General features: G+C 33.0%; 1 protein-coding gene across 2 annotated transcripts in view; it reads right to left on the bottom strand.

Moving 5' to 3' along the window:
- LOC129229295 (E3 ubiquitin-protein ligase MARCHF6-like) overlaps positions 1–19380 on the bottom strand; it is a 99996-nt gene extending 80616 nt beyond the window's left edge. For both annotated transcript variants that reach the window (XM_054863572.1, XM_054863571.1), the window contains exons 1-3: positions 19337–19380; positions 8197–8293; positions 5603–5676 (exon numbers count right to left, since the gene is read on the bottom strand). In XM_054863572.1, coding sequence (XP_054719547.1) covers positions 5603–5676; positions 8197–8293; positions 19337–19367 — 202 coding nt within the window. In that variant the 5' untranslated portion in view covers positions 19368–19380. The remainder of the gene's footprint in view (positions 1–5602; positions 5677–8196; positions 8294–19336) is intronic.
- Between the last annotated feature and the right edge of the window lie 2729 nt (positions 19381–22109).

The raw sequence follows: 22109 nt of genomic DNA on the forward strand, positions 1-22109 counted from the left end.
TATATCTTGGTGACTTTTGAGGAAAATATAAACATGGGGTCATGGGGGTCAAATTTCTAATTAAAACAACTTTTCCTGGGAAGAGAGCTATGGATATAATACAAGGAGCCACCACAAAAAGTTTGACATTCAAACCAGAAATAAGTTCAATGCCCAATGGGTCACCGGATAACTCTTCATAATTATTTTTTAAATATAGTTAAAACATATAGCTTAAAAGTAATTGTGTAAGAGAAATATTCACTTCTCACTTTAAAACCACACATTTATTGTGGAAAATAGCTCAAATTGTTTGCCTGAAAATACTTTATGTGGAATGGTACACAGGGTAGAGAGAGGGTTTACACAGTCAAGTTTCGATAACTTCAGATGATTTAAGCCTTTTTTAACAGAGATTAAAGCAACTCATTTTTAATATTACGGATTTTTTGATTAAGAAAGCAATAACTAGAAAGTACAACATAAGACTTGCAAAAGCAAGAAGTTTTGTGAGCACATTCAAAAAAAGCATACAGAAACTAAAAAAATCGTTAACGCTAGCGAGAGGCACGAAAGAGAATAGGAAAAGGGATCTTCTTTAGAAGGTATGCAAAAGCAGGTCTTCCTTGAGAAAGACCTGCTTTTGCAGGTCTATTGCATATTTATACTAAAAATAGCTGCGTATGTTTGCTCAATATGATTTGTATTGTATATTAATTATAAAATAAAAATAATTATTGTTAACCCAAAACAAATACTAAAAGACGGCTGCACAATTCCAGCAAAACGCTAATTTATGCATGACACGGCATTGAAGAACTAAAAATAAGCTGCAAGTAGTCAACCCTTGTTTATCGCTGCTAATGCCTTCCAGACTTTACCGCGATAACTAAATTCCCATGAAGTAGGATTCTGTATTTATAAACCGAATATTTTCCTAATTAGAGTGCATAAAACTTGCTTACAACAATTTCAATAGGTTTTTAACATAGTTTGAGCCTCTTAGACTTGAAACAGCAGCCTTAGTCACCATTACATTTGTATTACTTAATACATTTGCACAAAATATGAGAAAATGAGATATTAGAAGTAAAATATATCACATTGTTAATTACTGTGAAATAAACTATACACACACATGCAGTTCTTACACACTTCTACTAATCTATCGGAATGGCTCAACTTGTTCAATGATGAATTAATTGCCAGTTAATGACCGCATGTGCCCCTGCTTTTCCTCTACATTTATTCTCATTGAAGGGATTATGTATACAATGTAAAAAGCTAGCACATTGTTGAACACCATTTACAGATGTATTTATCCCTTAGTAATAATACAGTGATTTATACTTTCCAGTTAGCGTTTAACGGTTAAAATGAGATAGTGATTCCCTAAACTTTCTTCGGCCATTTTATACCTCCTTCTCTCAACTAGTACAAAAACAGCCCCTCAGAAGAGCTTACCTTCCTTAAAGACATACTTTGCTATTCTTTTGTAGGAAATAGTTTATATGAGCCCATAAAAAAGGCTAATTACTATGTTTGGAAAAAAGAAAAATATAAAACCTAGAAAAAAGCGCGATGTAGTGATGCCGCAAAAGTCGAAGCACGAAGTAGCAAGGGATGACTGTATTGTGTTTTCAATAAGTAATAACTGAATGTTAACAACTTCGAACATCTTTACTAATAATAAAGTTGAAAGTCTCTCTATCTGAATGTCCGGAGGATGTCTGGATTTCTGTGATGCGCATAGCGCCTAGAACGTGCGGCCAATTTTCATGAAACTTGGCAAAGTTAGTTTGTAGCCATGGGTGCAAGTTTGGTGATGTGGTCAAGACGGAAAATATTTTCAGCCCCCCCCCCCCCCACCTCGCCCACATGCGGTCTTAAGGAAAAATTCGTATGTATAAATGTTGCAGATTTTAACAATGCCAGTTTTGGAATCTGTTTGATTAAAATTTTGAGCCCTAAAATTGTAATATTTAAGTGTTTTGACATCATAATTCCAAAAAATCTAAAATCCGGCAATAAGGGGGGGGGGGGGGGGGGGGTCTGGGGGCTCTCCCCCAGAAATTTTTTTTAATTGAAGTCCAAAAAATGCTGTGGTAGGCCATTTTGGTAAAGTTTAGGGAAAGGAGGTGTTCAGGGACTCTTACATCAATTATTTCAAACTGATAGTCCCAAAATCACAATATTGGGCAACCTTCAAAAAATATTAAAGAAAGAGGGGGGAGGGGACGCTATGGGCTTTCCCGAAATCGAAGATTTAAAAACGAAATTGTAAGTTTAATTTCATAACGTTTATACGCTTTTTGAATGCACTATTGAAGGGATGGAGTTCAGGAACCCTCCTTCGGCAATATTTCGAAATTGAAGTTTCAAAAACACAATTTTAGACGATGTTGGATAATGTAAGGGGTAAAAGCGTTTGCAGCACTCCACCATTAGTTTTTTGCCGATCCTAAACATTTTTGATGTAGCAATAAAATTGCTTAGGACATAAGATTTTCACTTTTGCAACATAAATCAGTTCCGATTCGAAAGTCTACTCAAGGTAGCGCCAACAAACTGGAAAAGAAGGACAGGTGGGGGAAGAGTAAGGCCGACTAATGATAATGAACTGTCACCATTCCCCTACAGTCTTCATTTGAAAAAGAATTCTTTTATAAGATAGCAGGCGGTGAAATTAGCAATAAAAAAATCGCTTCAGTGAAGTAGATATATTTTTTAAACAAGGTACCCTTTCCAACATTCATTAATTAAAAAAGGAAATAGGGGAACTGAATCCTAACTCCAGGCAGTGTTCCCGAATCACATCCCTCTTAAGGCACTGAAATATAGCCTAAAGTGGCGCTTTAAATATTTCAGCATCAAAGAATTTTCGGAAGAGAACTCCCGAACCCCTTCCTCTGAGTTCACCACAAATGTCCTAAATTTCAATTTCTAAGGCTTCAGTTTCTAAATTGTTTTGTAGGAATAGTACCCCTCTTACCCATAAACATGACTTATGACCGCCTAAAAATTTTAATACTTTAATTTTGGAAACTTTTTGAAAAAATCTTCCTACACCCTTCCCCCTTAAGTCATCCAAAGATAGCCCAAAACAAAGCTCTTAAAATTTCAGAAACTAAAATATTTCGGACTGGGGGTGCGGAATACCCCTCCCCCTCTCGTGTTTACTAAACGCAGTGTAAGTTTTTGTTTAAGATTTATTTTTTTATTGAGAGAGTAACTCCCTTCCACACATTGCCAAAGACAACCCAGTTTTAAGACTTCAATTTCGAAAATGTTTCAAGAAAGACCCCTGAATTCCCTAACTCTTAACTCACTCAAAAATAGCCAAAATAGCATTTCAATACTTCAGGAAGAGAGACCCCCCCCCCACCCCCCCCCGAACTCTTTACTCTAAGTTCACTAAATTTTACTTAAATATGCGGTTTCCCCATTTCATCACCGAAGATTTAAGAATTTAAATTCTAAAACGTAGAGAGAAAACCTTCGAATTCCCTCTTCTTAAGTCTTCCAAAGATTACCTAAAGCTGAGTTCTGAATACTTCAGCTTTGAATATTTTTTAGGAAAGGAGAACCCCGAACCCCAAGACGGTCCAAAGTTGCGCTTTTAAGACTCCAGTTTCGGAATTTTGCCTAAATAGAGCCACCTCCCTCCCTCTTGACATTGCCAAAGACAGCCTAAAAGATTTAAGACTTCAATTACAAACACTTTTCGAGAGAGGGTCGCAAATGCCCTTTAACTTAAGTCATTTAAGTATAGCCTCAAATAGTTTTTAACACATCAGCTACAAAACATGTTCATGTTAGAACACCAAAACCATCTCTCATTGCCTAAATTAGTGTTTTTAAGACTCCAGTCTTCGATTCTTTTTTAAAACCCACTTTTACATCATTAGAGACAGCCTAAAACTTTTTGACTTTTAAATTTTTAAGAGTTTGCAGTGGAGAAATATCAAACCACTCCTAGCTCAAAAAATATTTTCAATTCAGTTTTTCGATATTTTACACTGTAACCCATGAGTAACCCCCCCCCCCCTTTAGATTGTCCAAGATATCAACGTTTTAAGGCCTCAGTATCATGGGTTAATTTGCGGACAGATTACCCTCTTTGCAAGAGCAGCGTTTTTTCGCAAACTCGTGCTGCCGTTATTTTTCTCCTTTCCTTTCTCTCTCCCCCCCCCCACCCATATTTCCATTCTAGCGAGTGTTTGATTCAATGACATTAGAATTTAGTGATTCCTCAAGTCTTTGTCAAAAATGCAGAAACGGTTTGCCCATCGGTGTTTCCAACCAGTTTGAAATCCCCCCCCCCCCCCGATTATTTCCAAAACTCCCATTTTCATTAAAATTTTCAAAATCCTTGATAGTTTCTGTTTTACCTGGTATGTGGACGCCCTTTGCTGTGGCGAAAATATTTCATCTTGTCAGCAATCACTCTCAATCGGTGATGCAGATTCAACTCTTAAGACATTTTAAAAGCGTACATAATTTTCATTTATGCATGTAAAGTTTACAAAAAAAACCCCACAAATGAATAAAACGAAAGGATGATCGAAAATAGCATGAGAAAAGGCTAAATTTTCAATTAGAGCTGATTGCTACGAAAAATCAGGGAGAATAGCGAGTAACTCCTCGGTCTGCAATGCAGTGAGTTGGAAATAACAAAGCTATACCTAAAAAAAGTCAAACGGTGCGAGCCGACAAGCCACTCCTCCAAAAGCATGTTGCAAACAAAACAAGCACATGGCGGAAAACCGAGAGAATGTCGATGTAAATTCGTGGTTATGGAACTATATAGCAGTAATATTAAAGCACGTTTTTCAAACACTCAATTTTTCTTTTTTCATTAAAAATTAAAAGAAAGTCATTGAATTTCTTTCTGTCTCGACCTCCGTCTCGGAAATTTTGTCAAGACGGAAATCCGTCCTGAGACGGAAGGTCTTGTATCCATGTTTGTAGCATGGGGGTGTGCACCTCGAAGCGATTTTTTGAAAATTCGATGTGGTTCTTTTTCTATTTATATTTTAAGAACGAAATTATCATAAGATGCACGAGTAAATTACGAAATTATCATGAACAAATTATCACATGGAAACGTAACATGGGCACAAGCCAACTGGCGAGATACAAAATTATCATAACGTGGAACCATAACATGGGTACAAGCCGATTGGTGAGAAAATTCACCATACATTATTTGTAAAAATACAGGCAAACCAAAAGACCTTTCAATTTTTCTATTACAGGCAAAGCCGTGTGGGTACCACTAGTATATGAAATATAATTGCAAATAAAAATGTTCTGGATTTTGGGCCCTCCTGATTTTGGAATTCTGATATTGGGTTCCCATATCATATCTAATGATTAAATGGTTTAAACAAACGCACAAAATCAAAATGTGCCAATTCAATGAATATTATTAAACAATGAAATATAAATGTATTCAAAACATGAGTTTAATCAATATTTTTAAATAAATACATAAATTATATATATATATATATATATATATAGAAAAACCTTCAGCTACGTACTCTATGTCTATAGGTTTTCACATTACTCTACAAAAGGAGTTAAATAGAAAATAAAATGGAGACTGAAAGCTACTTACTAGGCATAAAAGAAAATCTGTGGTTGCATAATTCGCAATATTCTTTTCTGCTGTATTTCAGCCATTGCAGTAAGCTGAAATTAAATTTACAAAAAACAGATTCTTTAAATCAGCTAAAATTATTTTTAATTAATTGCATTAAGCCTTTGCTACAACCAATATGCACGGGAATGAATCATAAAATTGATAAAACAAGTATACATTGAAGTACCTAACAAATAACCAAGAAAAATATATGTACTATAAATTAACTGGCTTTAAATAATTTTTATTTATTTATTTATTTTTAAAGCCTCAATACTTGGAAAACAAAGTTCTTTGATGAACCCTGCCTTTTTTGCATCTCTATAACAGCGCTCCTTAGCCTTTTGAAGATCACAAAAGAAATTCTTCATTCTCAAAAGGGATAAAAATTTCAGAAAACCTGGACTGAAAACATGGCTTGACATCTCTTAATCTTTTAACTAACAATAGTCCGAAAAAATAATTATTTCTGCTGTTAATGTAATGTTGGTTGCAAAAAATTACTAACATGTTTTATTTTGTTTGATTTTCTTGAGGATTGATGAACAAAATTATTTTTCACTTGATACTTTTGAAATTTCAGGATAATATTTTTCAAAGATTTGGACTGCACACAAACTATGGATCAAACTTTTATTCTCATATGTCTTATTTTGTCATGAAAAACCTTAAAATTAAGAAGATTAAGGTTCCAATTCAATCCTAATTAAAACCTTAAACTTTTTAAGTTTAAATGCAACCTGTTTAAAAGTATTTTGTGTTCAAAAAGAGCAGATGAAACATAAAGCAAAATATATCAAATTCCATATCATATTTCAAGATACAATAGAACCCCGATTTGATCTTTTCTGTCGGATCAGTGATAAAAAAAAATGGTCAAAGCGGGAAAACCTAAAATCGGGGCTGTGTTAAAAATCTAACCATGCTGTTTAAAAATAGACTCTTATCTAATGAAATAGTGCAAGGGAGGGGGTGTAATCTTTACTTGTTTTTTCTTTTTAATACAATTTCATTTATATCAAGGTCTGTACTCGAAAAATTTTGAAAATTTGCTTCTTAGTTGGCATTAAGAAGTAAAAGTAGCTTTAGTTTTTAAGCTTAGAATTGCTTGATCAGCTGTTTATACAATTGCCACTGGCATATTCCGCTGAAATAGTTGCCATAACCACTTTTTCTGCAAAACAGCAGCTTTAGTTGCTTTTTTAGTCGTGATTATTCAAATTCAAGTACTGTCAGCTCCGCTTAACTGGGTAACAGATAAACGAAATACCCCCTTATACGAATAAAACCTTTCGGAACCGAATATTTCCCCATAGGCACACTGTTAAAGATCCCAGTTTAATCGAATAATTTCCCTGGATAACCAAATAATATTTATCCGCCGCAGTAAATATTTTTGTTGAAAAACATTTTGAATAAATTAGAAATAAGTTACGTAGAAACAATTATTGACGTAAAAATATAAAACAATATTTTTTGCCCTCGACGGGCAAGAAAAAACATTCATATTCCGCAAAAACATTTCCTCCCGTCTATCTCATTTCTTTTGTCGTTGCCATTAAAAAAAACAATACATAGTGCAGTCAATAATTAAATAACAAAAAGAAATATGCACATTTCAGACCATCATGAATTAGTAAATATTAAATGTAAAACATGGCAGACGAGGAGGGAAGAAAAGGAGTTAAAAAAAGTGTTCCCAAAATACCTTGAGCAAGCAATTCACTATTACAGAATTTTTCAAAAAATATTGTACTGAAAAAAGGTGCTAGAACAAAGATTTCACAACTCAAATTGTAAGCAACTATATTATAATTTTCATACGTACTTCTTATTTATAAACAAATTATTAAACTATTTTGTTGTTTACTTAGCTTATTTCAAAAACGTTTTTATAGTTAATTCCTTTACATAGGTATTGATTACGTTTCGAGACAAATGTTGTCAATTTAGAATGGTAAAGAAAATTTCCCTACTTAATCGAATAATATTTTGTGGAAAAGACAATATTCGATTAAGCGGGGCTGACTGGAGTTCATAAGTGCTAAAGAAAACGAAACACAATCATTGCATACATACTTAAATAATACTTATTCATATAATAAGAATGCAATATTTTACATGGCAAAAAAAGTAAATTCCATCAAACTGAAGTCCTAAACAAGTTTTTAAATTGTAAGAAATCAATCACTTTTTCTGTCCCCCAGAAAAAAGAACCCCCTTTTTTTTTTCTTCAGCCCCATTTAAATACCCCATAATTTTTAACAAATTCTGCTTTCGTCTGATGATTTTAGAAAATCTCGGGCAAAATTTTATTTTTGAATTACTGTTGTGGAATGCTTAAATGTAAATATCACATTGCCTAATTAATTTTGGAATATATATATATATATATAAACATACTAAAAATGAACAACGTTCTAAAATAGGACTCAATGGTGAAAATTACAAAAAAGTACAGAACAAAAAAGTTTGGGAACTTGTGATCACAGCATTCCTAAAAGCTGGTCAAACAACAATGTATAGATATAAGTGACCTTTGCATAAAAACTTCAAATAGAAATGCTTACCAGTCTTGGTGAATAAATTTTATACTGCCAGTACAAATACATGGATGAAAGAGTGGCTTTTCACTAGTGGCTTCAGATCGACACACACGACAAATATCTAAGGAAAGCACTTTTAATTATTGAAAAAATTAACACATATCAATTATGCAGCCATAATATAAAAAACTTAAAATAATATGAAACAAAATTAAGAAGATATGCAAAGCACATTTTAGTCTTTCAGCTACCGATGTGTCGTTCATGCACCAAACGGGTCAAAAAGAACGAATCCTAAAAAAAAATGGATGCATTTGTTCACCAAAAAAATGTACAACCATTCTTTTGAACAGTGAGCAGTTTGGAACATTGCATTGATTCACTTGTTATAAAAATCAGTTTTTTTTTTTTAATTTACATTTGTCATTAAATTTTTAACTCTTGTTAAACAATCTCAAATTTACTTTTTCTCAATTCAGTACAATATATTCATTTTGAACCCCTTTTTACTTTCTACTTTATTCACCATTTTTCTTTGCAGTTCAATTGTTAATTTTCCAGTGCAAACATTAGTAATGTTTTGTGTAACTTGTTTGGGCTAATAACAAAATGTTTGGACTTTCCACTTCCTGTCCCATGCACCTGCTAAAATCATTTTCACGCTTGCTTTCTGTCCCCAAAATTATTTCTAAAAAACTTTTTATCAGGCAATCCTCTCGTCTTCTATCTCTCCTATCAACTATCATCTATATTGATTTGCTTTATTTTTAACTTGGCGACTTCCAAGTTGCTTATTTTACATTCAATATCCAGAGATTTTTAATAAGGATTATTACCGCCTAATTTTTCTCCCATTTCAAACTCTGTTCCCCCCTTTACTTTTTAAATTAAGTTATCCGGTACTCCGGCTGAGCTACTAATATGTATTGTTGTTGCTTTTTTCGTTATACATGATCTATTGATAATACTATATGTATATACACAGCGCTATAGCTCAAAAAAAAAAACACACCTCTTTCTTTTGGGTAGATGTAAAGGTTAACAGATGTTTGTTTTCAAGTCAAAAAAGGTCAGTTCGATTTTGACAACTTAGGCCAGTTTTTATTTGAAAAGTAGGCGTTTTATGATTCTAATAATTATGTTAAGTTTATGTATATTGGTACAGGGTAGTTCTCAAAAGGTGGGAACAAAAACGTTACTTTGGAGCTATTTTTAAAATTTTGAAATTTGACATCAATTTTGCTTTTATTGCATAGTATGTGCACCTAGAACATCATACACAAACATAAAAAGACAGCAGGTATGTATAAAAATTAATGTGTAGCAAATTTAATGATTGGTCTGTAGGTAACAGATTTTGGACATGCAGTTGTCCAGTAGGAACAGATTTTGGACATCATCATAGTGAAAGTTTCAGTTTTTGAACTTTTCCAATGAAAATTTTATCTATTTTTAAATTCTGCAATGCAAACTAGAGGATTTATGAAGTACATGAATGACCTTACATACTGGTCTTAAAATAATAAAATTTTGTTATGGTTTCGTAGAGTCTCAAAAAAAAAATCCATCCATTTTGCCGGCGCAGGTGATAAGTCGCCAAAACCGACGCTGTTGGCGAAAACCTGAATTCCTCTCTAGTAACCCTTTGCTTATGGTACGCTGTGAGTTGTCACCAATTGGGGTTTGCTTGGCGATTTTTGCCGCCTTTGTTTACTATTCGTTACGATCATAACTTGAGTTTCTACTGTTATTTATTAGGGCTCGACCGATGGCATTTTTTGGCCGATTCCGATTGTTCAAAGATGGCCAATGGGCGAAGGCAAAAAAAAAAATCTTACAGCAATAAATTGCTAAGATTGTCAAGGATTTAAAGGATTATTGATTCATTTCACTTTACTTCCTTTCCACCAATAAGGAATTGTAATCGCAAAAAAAAAATCAGATTTCGACCTAAATTTCTATTTTACGATCACCCAATTTAAACTTCACAAGTTTTTCGGCGCATCTGTACATGCATACGTACCTAAGAACATATAGATGACTGAAATATCCATTTTGAACGCCTCCTTAGTTAATTATCGCAAATTCTCTTGTGATGTCTTCATTCGAGTAAACTTGTGTTACTCAAAAACGTTACGAAATAGTAAGTTTAAAACTCATATGTACGTAATATGACCTAAAAGTTCCAGGACAAGTTGTATAAAACTTTACCTTGAATAGTTCACATTATCGAAGTACATCTATCTACAAAATAGTCACCTTGAACGACTATGCACTTCTGCCAACGTTCGTATAACTTTTAGAAGGATTCCTGGAAGACATTTATCGCAACCTCCTGTAAGGCGTCTTGCGCTGCTGCTTTAACTTCATCGTGGGGAAGAAGGCGACTTTCATGTTGATGATGCACAGTTCGATTGGTCAATACTCTGATATGACAAAACAAATAACATAACGTTTCGTCGGACTTAGCTCCGTGTGACTTTTACCTGTTCCCAGTCCGTAAGGAGAAGTTAAAGCTTCATCACAGAAGGTAGCGAAAAATGGCTTCCAGGAGTGCTTCCAAAAGTTATGAACACTGGCAGAAGTACATAGTCCCTCAAGGTGACCTTGATAATGTGAACTATTCTGGATAAGATTTTATACAGCTTGTCCTCCGAACTTTTGGATCGTACTACGTACAATCTGTATAGGGCGTAGTTATGCTTCTCCTTTTTTGACTGCTGATGGAAGACAAAGAACAACAGCAAAAAAAAAAAGAAAGAAAAGGAAGGAAGAAACAAAAGGGAGAAAAACAAAGAGAATATTTAATAACTAATTGATTTGTGTTTTTTTTTTTTTTAATTGAACATATAACTAAGATTTCAGTAATATTTTAATAATGTATGGATTTAGGTACATTAAATATAGTTAAAAAACATTAAATTATGTTGTCTAATCACTCAAAAAAAAAAAAAATTAAGAATAAGACTAAGAAAACGTCAACAAATTACCCAATTAAAGCAGAAAGATTGCACATAGACATTTTTTTAACATCAAATTAAACAAAAAAGGTAACAGATAAATTACAATATTAAATCATAATAGGAATATTTTATACTTATTTAAAATTTATGAATAGAAAAGTTTACATTTTTCATAAAAGCTATACCAGTGACATAAACTTATGCGGAAAAAAAAAATAGACGTGAAAAGAGCGAGGTTCTTAAAACGCAGCTACAATAAACAAATTCAATATTTACACCAAGTTAATAACTGAATACATATACTACTTGATCTGATGTTTGCACACGTAATATTGAACAGTTTGATTGTTTAATCTGTCATAAAACACTACAAACAAGTTCAAACTAAATTTTTCAGTTTAAAAATAATTTTCTGAAATTTAAAAAATTGCATAATAAAAAATCCTTGAAAACTTTTCTATAACATATTATTAAAAATATGATGAAAACAAAAATAACTTATTCATTGATTTCATACAAATACATTAAAATAGTTACAACAGAAAAAAAATCTATCGCTATTAATGAATGCAAAAAAGATGGTGCATTACAAAATAATAAGAAATACACAAAATGACATTTCTTGACCATAATAAATAATCGCTAAATATTTAAGAAATGCTTGAAACGACGAGGGCGGGTTAGGGGGGTCACCCTCTGATTTTGGAGTAACTCACAGCATTAAACTTCGGCCCCAACTTCGGCTTCATTTTTTTAAACAGAACCACTACCACCAACGCCTCAAAAGAGTTTCTGAATCTACTTCGGCACTTCCAAAGAAAAAATTCAAAAGTCCCTTCGATTTCCGAATTTTGTCACCATTCAAAACGTTTTTAATCAATTTCTTACATTAATGTTCTAAATTCTTCCTAAACAATAGATAAAGCTTGAAAAAAAATATATAATTTTATGAATGGTGTTAGTTTAAACAACTCAGAAGTACAACTAGAGTTTAATTTCAGAAATTGAGGGAGTGGGAGGAGGGGCACGCAAGTGTTCTCGGAAATACAAAAAATAGTCAAAAAATAGAGTTTAAAATAATCATAAACATTGAGCAGTAAAACCTTTTAAAACTTGCACCCGAGTTTGTTTTGATGTGCAGTGGCGGATTTAAAATATAGTAAATGTTGTAATTGCGCGAGAGGCCCCATAACCATAGGGGCAACGTAGGAGTTACAAAAATTCTTATGATAAATGTGTTACAACTTCTGTGATAGAGAAATAGGGCCCCAAAATGTATTTCGACGGGCCTCGAACTTGTAACTCCGCCGAAGTGATACAGAAAAGACTGCATTACTGTGATTCATATTACAAATATCGAAAAATTAAAAATTACCGTCGGTTCAAAGAGAATCTAACAAAATGAAACAAAACCAGTTTCGCCATTTCATATTTGTTTCCATAGTCTCCAATTCGGCAATATATCACCAAATGATCGTCAGTCTGAGACGCTATATTAGTTTTACATTGAAATAAGTAATTAATAGCCACAAAAAATGAGTTAACAGGCCTTTTAGAACACCTGATCGAAAACAAAAAAGGAAGTGCACAACTGGAACGTACGCACACGCCACATGCTAAAATGTAGTCTTCTACAGCTTACCATTTTTGAGTTATGACTTATGAGAGATACATACATACATCCAGTCGCAAGAAACAATGCAATAATTAACTTGTTTGGTACCTGAATGCAGTATTAAAAACTCTTTCAGGGGTGACTAAAATAAATTCATACTGAAATTTAAGAAAACTATTTTATATGAAAACAATAACTCCCTTTACTTTGCATTAAAAAATAAAACAACAAAGGTCCTTTTTCTTCAAAAACATCGGCCAATTCCATCAGCTTTTCGGTGTTTTTTAAGGCCGATGGGAAGATGTTTCCTGCAAGTTAGCATCGGCCACCGATGCCGATGGATAAATTGTTGAACCATTGGCGCCAATGCATTGGTCGAGTCCTATTATTTATGTAATGTTCAATGCATAACGTATTAATTGTGAAAAACCCTGTGGCAGAATTTTATTTTATTTTCTGCGACAAATTTTCTGGACCTAATTTCTTCCTGCAAGAATGCTCCGTGAAGTGAAAAATGAACTAATGGACAAACTTAAGTGCAGTTCATTTCAAGAGTGAAAAATTTATTTATTAACAAATTACACACAACTTCTTGTTTAGGTAAATTCATTTATACAAAAACGAAAAGCATTAAAGCTGAGTATCAGGGCTTCCAACAGATTTTCAGTTTTTGCTAGGGGGAAAAAAAGTGACCTTGAGCTAATCTATATGGTAAATATTAACGCCATGGTAACAGCAATTGGTAAGTGGAGAAAAAAACAAATCTAACCAAAAGCAATGTAAATTATTATGCTAATTTATGTAATACTAGTGTAAATTATGTTATAGCAGGGGGTGATTGTTTAAACAGAGATGCCACTCTCATACTTAAGTTTTCAGTCTTAATCTCTTAGCACTTACTTATCTATAGTTCTTAATACCAGAAAAATACAGATGCAACATCTATTCAATAATCAAAGAAATAAGATCCGAAGAAAAAATAATTTTTAATTAAAATATTTATTACAGTTCAGTGCTCCCCCCCCCCCCCCCCAAAAAAAACTAAGACTTGCATGTGATTGGAAAAATAAATAAGGATTACCCCTCCTCCTCCCATAAAAAATTAATATACATTTTACACAATTAAAACGAAGTATCCCCCTTCCCTCAAAGGAAAATGAATTTAATTAAAATATGCATCATCAAAAAAAAAAAAAACTGCATGTGAATTGGAGAAAAAAATAAAAGGCACCCTCATGTAATAAAAATAAAAAATATATGCAATACAAAAGATTATAAACAAAGTATCCCCCTCTCCCCAAAAGGAAAAAAAGTGAATTAAAAAACACATTTTAGTCAGAACAAATTGAAAATTCACACTCCCCCCCACAAAAAAAAAGGATTTTATTAAACTACTAAAGAAAAAAAGATTCCCCCCCCCCTCTCCAAGGGCAAGGGCGCACTCCCTTCAATATCGCGGAAACCGCTCCCCAATGAAAAAATACCCCTCAAAACAACTCCCCCCCCCCTTCTTACAAATTGTAATGTCTCAATCTGCACCATGATCCCCCCCCCCTCCAGGCTGGGCATCCCTGCCCTCTCCCTTATGTGAAAAAAAGAATTTAAATCAAGTACTGGAGCAAACAAAAGTTTCCTTTCCATACAAAGAAAAAAGAATTTAATTAGAATATGCATTTAGAAAAAAAATCTATAACTCCTCCAAAGAGAGAAGATTTTCATTCATGTAAGCACCCCTATCTGAATAACGATTGGTCAGCCCAAAATACTACACAATTTATCAAGTATTCCATCTGTTTTCTTTTGCTGCAATCTGCGGCACCCACCCACCACAAATAAACAATTTTTTAAAGGCTTAAATTAATTTTTTAACAGAGGTGAAAAAAAGCAAGTTGGGACAAGTCTTTCACACTGCGTTGCCAGCCACTTTTCTTTGATCAACACAGGGTTGCTTTAAAATTGCTCCACGCAGTGAGAAGTTCTGGTTAGAACTGGTTTCTATCCATGCCCTATCTCCTTATCTCCGATATTGCAGACTACCACAGTCATCAATGATCGCTCGATTCGGCGCTCGCCAAAGTTTTTTTTTTTTTTTTTTTTGTAAAATGTTGCGATTATTTTATTTTTCGCAGAAAATCAGGCCTTTTCCTTAATTCATAGTCGAGTTACATTTTTTTTACCATTAAACAGCTATCCTTTGGTATTGTTCTGCAGAATGATTTTATTGCTGACTTTTTTTTCCCCTATCCCTTTTTTCCCTCCTTGGTTCAAAATCTTTCTGCACAAACTCTCTCTCATTCTGCGACATTGTCGCCGTGTCGGCAGCTTTCTGCCTCAGGGGTGAAAAATACCAATGGATTAAAGAAATTAACATTATAATAGCCTTTTTTATTGAGGTTACAAGACAGAAGATAATCATATTATAATATTGAATAAATGGACAGAATTATCGGCGTCTGGATTGAAACGCAATTTGGACATCTCACACATATGTTTAAGAAAAATTATTTTGCTTCAAAGATACTGCATAAAAAACATATGAAAACACTTTAAAATGATTAACAATTGATTTTGAGGATCGAAAAATACCTTTAAAACATATAAATCATATATTTAGTACTTAAATAATAACATTGTCAAGATCATAACTTTTTCGACGTACCTAAAACTTGCAACGTCCTTTTTTTCTAAAATTTTTTAAACAATAAATAATCTGTCTTTAATTTCTTAATTTGTAGAAAATATTATCAAAAAGTATTCAGTTTAAGATTCATACTCTTAATTTTTTTTTTTTTTCCTTGAAATGTTTGGAAATAATTTTAAAAAAAATTTTTTTTTGATGGTACATTTCCTCAGTTAACGTTTTGAAAGTCCAAAATTGTGTCTTTTAGCAAAGAAAATATTTTTTAAGGGTATTTTAAGAGCATTTTTTCCATAATTTATGTCAATTCTTGTCTCCATACAGTATTATTATTTAACTCAAAAATTTTTGAGTCAATTAAAATGAAAGTTATTTGTTGCTGAAGCTTCAAAGTTGAGATCTGTGTTTGCTCCCACCTTTTGAGAACTGCCCTATAGAAAAGACGATAATACCTCCTATGCCAATACCTCCTATACATAATGAGTTCAAGACTTTTAAAAAAGTGAAATTGATATATTTTAAAGCCTCAAAACTTAAAATAAGCTTTAAAATGTTAAAAAACTTGGTATTGTTTAAAAACCCAATTTTTGGGAAGGTACATTGGCCAAGGAAATATTCCCATTTTTTTAAATTCATTTCCACTGGGAATATTTCCATTTCACACCACTAGCCTTGAGTCAATAAAATAAGTACAGTAACCCCTCGTTCTATCGTTCTTTTCGAAGGACGATGAAAAAACGTGATACATCCAAAAGCGCAATATAACCTAGGTTATTAAATATAAATAGTTATTCATTCAACATATAATTAAATTAGTATTCATTCTTTTTTACATGATTTTAAAACGGTTTTGATGTCATTCACAAAAGTACTATCAAATGTAGCAAAATTTAAACATTAAACTTAAATAACTTTTCACCGTCAGAGAGGTACAAAAATCAAACGACGAATGAAGATGATCTTTCTTAGTTATCAAGATATAAGACTGTATCCAATACCCTCTTATTCCCAAAACACTTTCTTATATCTTCGATTTGCAGTAGAAAGGATGAAAAAAGATCCAGACATTCTTCCTTTGAAGCAAATGGTCCATTTGTGCAACTGAACAAATCTTTTCTGTACTAAAGGGCAGTCAGAGAGGACGTATGTTTTTTTCTACTTAAGCAAGTATGACACTTGCCTGCTGTCTCCCACCCATTGTAAAGGCCTAAGTGTCGATACAAAAGCAAATGTCAAGTAGATTCCAAACAATATCTTCAACTGAAATATAGTGCTGGTATGCACATCCCGCTGCTTTTCCAGTGTATTCAGAAAAATAGAAGAATCTTAGTCTTCTTCATTGACAAAATAAAGAAAGAGGCTTTTTCTAAGTAATTTCATTTCGGGAGACAGAAGAAAAGAGTTATATATCTGAACGAGTAATATATCGAGGCGCAATATATCGAGGGGCTACTGTAATCATTAGGCCCTTACAGTGTTGCCAACCTCGGAGGGACAATTTGAGGAGCATCTGTGATGATTTTGAGGAGCAATTTGAAAATTTGAGGAGCAGTTAGCTATTTTGTGTAAAAATCAATAAAAATAACTAAAACCACCTATTTAAAATTGTTTTAGAGATTTAATAATCACTTTAAGTACTGGTATAAAAATAATTATTTTAAAATTAATAAAACAGCTTCAAACACAAATGCAATCTTTGAGTATAAGCATCCTCAATTTCCCATATTTACACGTTTGACATAATAATAAAATATAAGCTTGAACACGTTTGGCCGGGAACTGCGGAGCAAAATAACTACTTTGTAGAACCGAGGAGTTTCATCATTTTTGCAGAGCAACTTCGCAAAATGCAATTCGCATATTAAAACCAAAACCTCACACACAGATTTCCAATCTAAGGATTACATTTCACAACTAAATACAGTGAAACCTCCCTTAACGGACACTCCCGAATAACGGAAACCTCTAATTAACGGACATTTTTGCAAGTCCCAGTCCCTCAATATAGGCCATTCCATGTAATTCACTCTGAATAACGGACAGTTATTTCACAAAAAATTTCCCTTGCGATCGTAGGACTTCCGTTTTTTTTTCTTTTCACAGAATATCTTAGTAACTCCTTGCCTTACAAAGCTTTTCATCCTCCACAACTGATATCCCCCCCCCCCCCCGTCATTTCCTTATCAGTTTCTTGGAATTAAAAGGGTGGTAATGGACAGAGGCAGCGATTGGGGCTTAAAAGTTGGGGGCAGAAAAAAAAAGAACTAAAAGACATGGTACTTTTTGCGAGCAGCAAAAAATGAAAAAGAAAAAAAAAGTCATAATTTTGTTACGGCTAGTTTTGAGAGTAATAAAGCAGATAAGTGAAAATTGATGTCAGTCTAACAATTAACGTACGTTTTTCTTCAGATTTCAATGAATTTCGTACACAATAACTATTCAAAAGTTAAGATAAAAAAGAGGAAACTTGGTGCTTTTTCTAACTGGGGCTCTCGGGAGATGCAATTGAGCGTACCGGCGCCGGTAGTAGTCGGCTGTATGGTGCAGTGGTTTCGTTGGGTTGTTTAATTTTTAGACATGAAAAAGATTTGCCCATATTCAAGGTCATATTGCCAACTGTCAATCATGCAATAGTGATACTCGAAATAAAATAAATAAATTAACCATAAAAAGTAGAGAATTTTCGGAAGCACTGACATACAGTAAAAACTTTTTCCTGAGCAAAGGGGACACTGAAGGACTTGCTAAGGTAAATGATTACTTTAATTGATTAAATGCTTTTCAAGACAAGTGTGTGCTGTCAGTATACCTTTATTAAGAAAAAACAGATTAATTACACTTGACGTAAAATGTAGTAAACCTTTCGCAATTGTTTTGATTGTGTTCTACAAAGGGAACAACAGTCTATTTTGAAAAAGGTAAATTAATTAGTTCCTCCTAATAGCGGACACCTCCCAATAACGGACAAAACTTCTAGTCCTTTGACTGTCCTCTATTCGGAGGTTTCACTGTAGCAAAATTTTGTAGCTTGCAGAAAACATCCCATTGGAAACACTCAAGTAACTACTTTGATTCAAAACAATGTACAAAATATCCACATGGTCAAATATAAATAAAAAAAATCCATAGTACTAAAAATACATACTAAAAGAAAATATTGATTAAACTGCAAAAACTTAAGGCTTTTTTGTTTTTGAAAGTTGAGATTTTCAGAATAAAATTTGTAATTAGTGAAAGTTCAGAAGAAAAAAAAATGTTGGAGGAAAATTTTCGACATATTTACTCTCGAAAGTTACTTTTTTCCTCTTTCTAATGTTTGTGAAAGTCAAAGGACGATCGTACTGCCTTTAGTTCATTTATTGCTAGACACAAGCAAATTTAATCAAAATCAATCCAAAATAAAGGATTTTTACAGAATTTTGCATTTAACTTGCAAACGTCTCATAAGAAATACATGTCTGCATTCTTCATAATTATTGAAATTGTAGAGTTTAAAGCAATAATAACTTTTTTAAGGTAAAACAAGCGACGAAAATTAGTCGCATTCGATATTGCATTCCTTACGGTTATTGTATTTGAATTTTGGTACAATCCGAAATGTTATCTACTATATCAACTTATTTTAAGACGAAACGTCAAAAAGAGGTGTGCATTGATATTTTTGTTAATTTTATACCAACTGTACAATTACTTTAAACGTTTTATAAACATTTTTTTAGCACCATGTGTCAAGAAAACAGAATATAGCTTAACACAAACAAACACTTCCCAACATATTCCAAACCTTTCTGCCAAAACGTATTACGTTAGTCACATAACATTGACAGTATTAGCAGCTTGAGAGACTGAGAAATCCATCACAACCTTAGAGGGCAAAGCATACGTGATTTTTAATTCCAAAAATTTGACAACAAAAATTACAAATAAAGGTAAATAACACAAAACTACCTTGCATCTGACTCTCATCCATATTTAACATTTTCACACCACCAAAAAAATTGTTGCCAAACTGTATATTTAATAAAATCTGATGAAGCGCATCGTTGCCAATCTTTTTATAAATATACGAGAAGTTTAAATCAACATGGAGGTTCAGTCTCACATTGATTACATCAATTACAAATACAAAAGTGACGACTCTAGTCGCACCTAGAGTCCCTGTATGAAAACGTAGTTTTCAGAGTTGCGACAACGCGGCATCATTTTCCTATTGGTCGAAGACCGCCTGGGGCAAGATTTCTTCTTCTCCCGTAGGATTAACATGGAGCGTATGACAGTGCTGTGGAAAAACCCGGAATCTGAAAAATTAAAAGTGAGTCCAAGATTTTAATGCTCATATTACTGTTCTACAATGTTCAAATTATACGTGTGTAGCTTTATTTGAGTGAGTCCATTCCTATTTCTTTAACTAATGCGTAATTATATCAAGAACATGTGTTCCGGTGTGCTAAAATTCCATCCTGACACTTTATTTGGGTCTTTTATAGTTATTTTTTCTGTTAAATCGATGATTCCAATCACAACGTTATTGAAAAACAGCACTTTAAGACAAGGCAAAAGTTTAAATTGTGTAAATTAATTTCTTTTAACGATAGATCTCTGTATTCGGTTTGGCGCGATCAATTTCGTGCTTGGCGACGAGTGGGAGTAAACAAAACATACACTTGTGTTGTGAAGAGATTATAACTTGTGATTTGTAGTAGTATAAATGCTGTGTGCTGCGGTAATTTTTATTTTAAATGAATATGACTTGATATTAAAACCCATTTTAACTTATGTTTTAATGTTAGGGTTTTTATTTTTCCTGATCATTGACAAAAATTGACTTATGTATCGTTTTTAATATTCCTTCAAGCTAATGAACAAGCATGTCACTCGCTGTGTGTTCCATCATAAACAGAAAACTGAGATGTTCTAAGTTCGTTTCAAGTAGTGTGTTGGTACTTTTTATTATGCTCTAATTAGGGTTTACTAATTTTTAGGTTGCTTAGTTATTTCCTTTCCATGCTACTCTTTCTTTATCATCTGAAGAATAAAGTGCATGCTATCATCCCGTTTCAGGTTAGTAAAAACTTCTATTTTTATTGAGAAAATGATTTTTAAATAATTATGGCCATGATTAATACATAATTAAGTTTTAACAAGTGTTGAATTACCTTTGAGATCAGCACCGTTATCATGGGTTTTTGAGATTGTAAAAGTCCTCCCAGCCACAGCTCTTGTTTGTCAGAAATTAGGTACATTTAAAGTTTTGCGTGTTGAAATATCAATACTTTTATGATAAAATGCTGAATCAAAGATTTTTTAAGTGAAACTTTTTATGCAAGGGCTTTGAAATTATGATCCAACCTTTTTGTGTGACGAAAAGTGAGGGGGATAAGCAATGTCGGTTAGAAGGAAAGCAGTGGCTTGCTTGCCTTCAGGTATTGGAGAGAAGTGAGACATTACACTCTTCTCGCTTCCTTTCTCATTTTGTATGGTTGCATATACTGCGTTCAGGCAGCGCGGAGATCAATATGTACATTTGTAATTACTTACTTTAGTTATCGTAAACAGATCATTTCTCTTCTTAAGAAGGAAGAAGATGATCATTATCAGTGGACACATGTATATAATTTTATGTAAAAATATGAATAAGAAACACAATCTGTTCAAAAGTGTTTGATGAATAGTTAAAATGTTTCACGTCTATCCTGCGTCATTTGACACAACCTGTTTCTTGGAATCAAACTTTAGAAGAATTCTACTCTTCTAGATCAGCAGAAAAATAAAGTACATGAAGCTCTCACCCCACATCAAGTTCGTAAAAATTTCGATATTTGGTGGGAAAATGATTTTTAAATAATCCTATCTTGATTAATGTGGAGTTAAATTTTAACTAGTGTGGGATTGCATTTTAAAATAAAGGCTGTCATCGTGGGGTTTTGAGATTATCTGTAAAGATCAGGGTTCGAAAATAGCCGATATTTTGATATACACAGTCAAGTCCTGATTTACACGAGGGATGCTTTCCAAGACCCCTCACGTAAGTCGAAATTCCGTGTTGTGGAAAAAGGTATGTGTAAAAACTTTTATAGACATAACCAATCATTTTAGACACGTGTAAACACAACCTTAAACAGTTAAAAACCTTTTCTTAACCATACCTTACTGTTTCTTACATAAAGAACTGAATTTTTATTTGTATTTAAAAAAAAAAGACGTTTTATTCAACATAAAATACTGCTATGATGCACAAAAACAATGATCAATGGGAAAGAAAGACATAAAATAAACCAGTACTGTACGTACGGCATGTAGTAAGGAGAACAAATGCCCTATAGTTGTATCGTACAGTTGATTCAGTAATGATATTTGTAACTTAATAAAAAGTGAAAATGATGATTTATGCTGTAGTTATTCTAATATATTTTTAAATACAGTTGCTTCATTGGTTCTTTTATAAAGTTTCCATCTATGGCATTACCCCTCTTCCTGGTTTCTTTAATTTACAATAAAAAACAGCTTCCATTTTCACAATTTTTGCATTTTGCTTGGATACTATTACTCGGTGAACTTTTATGGATTTCCTTTTCTTGACTTTTAATTGTATGTATAGAAGATTCACTCATACCGTCATACCTAATCGTTGTGCTACCCTTCGAAGCATTTTTTGGTTCAGCTTCAGCTTTTCAAGAAGCTTTACCTTTTCTTTAATTGTCAGAAACGTTCTCTTTTTCTT

This window comes from Uloborus diversus, chromosome 9, assembly GCF_026930045.1.
Source record: "Uloborus diversus isolate 005 chromosome 9, Udiv.v.3.1, whole genome shotgun sequence".
In the NCBI taxonomy this organism is placed as follows: domain Eukaryota; kingdom Metazoa; phylum Arthropoda; class Arachnida; order Araneae; family Uloboridae; genus Uloborus; species Uloborus diversus.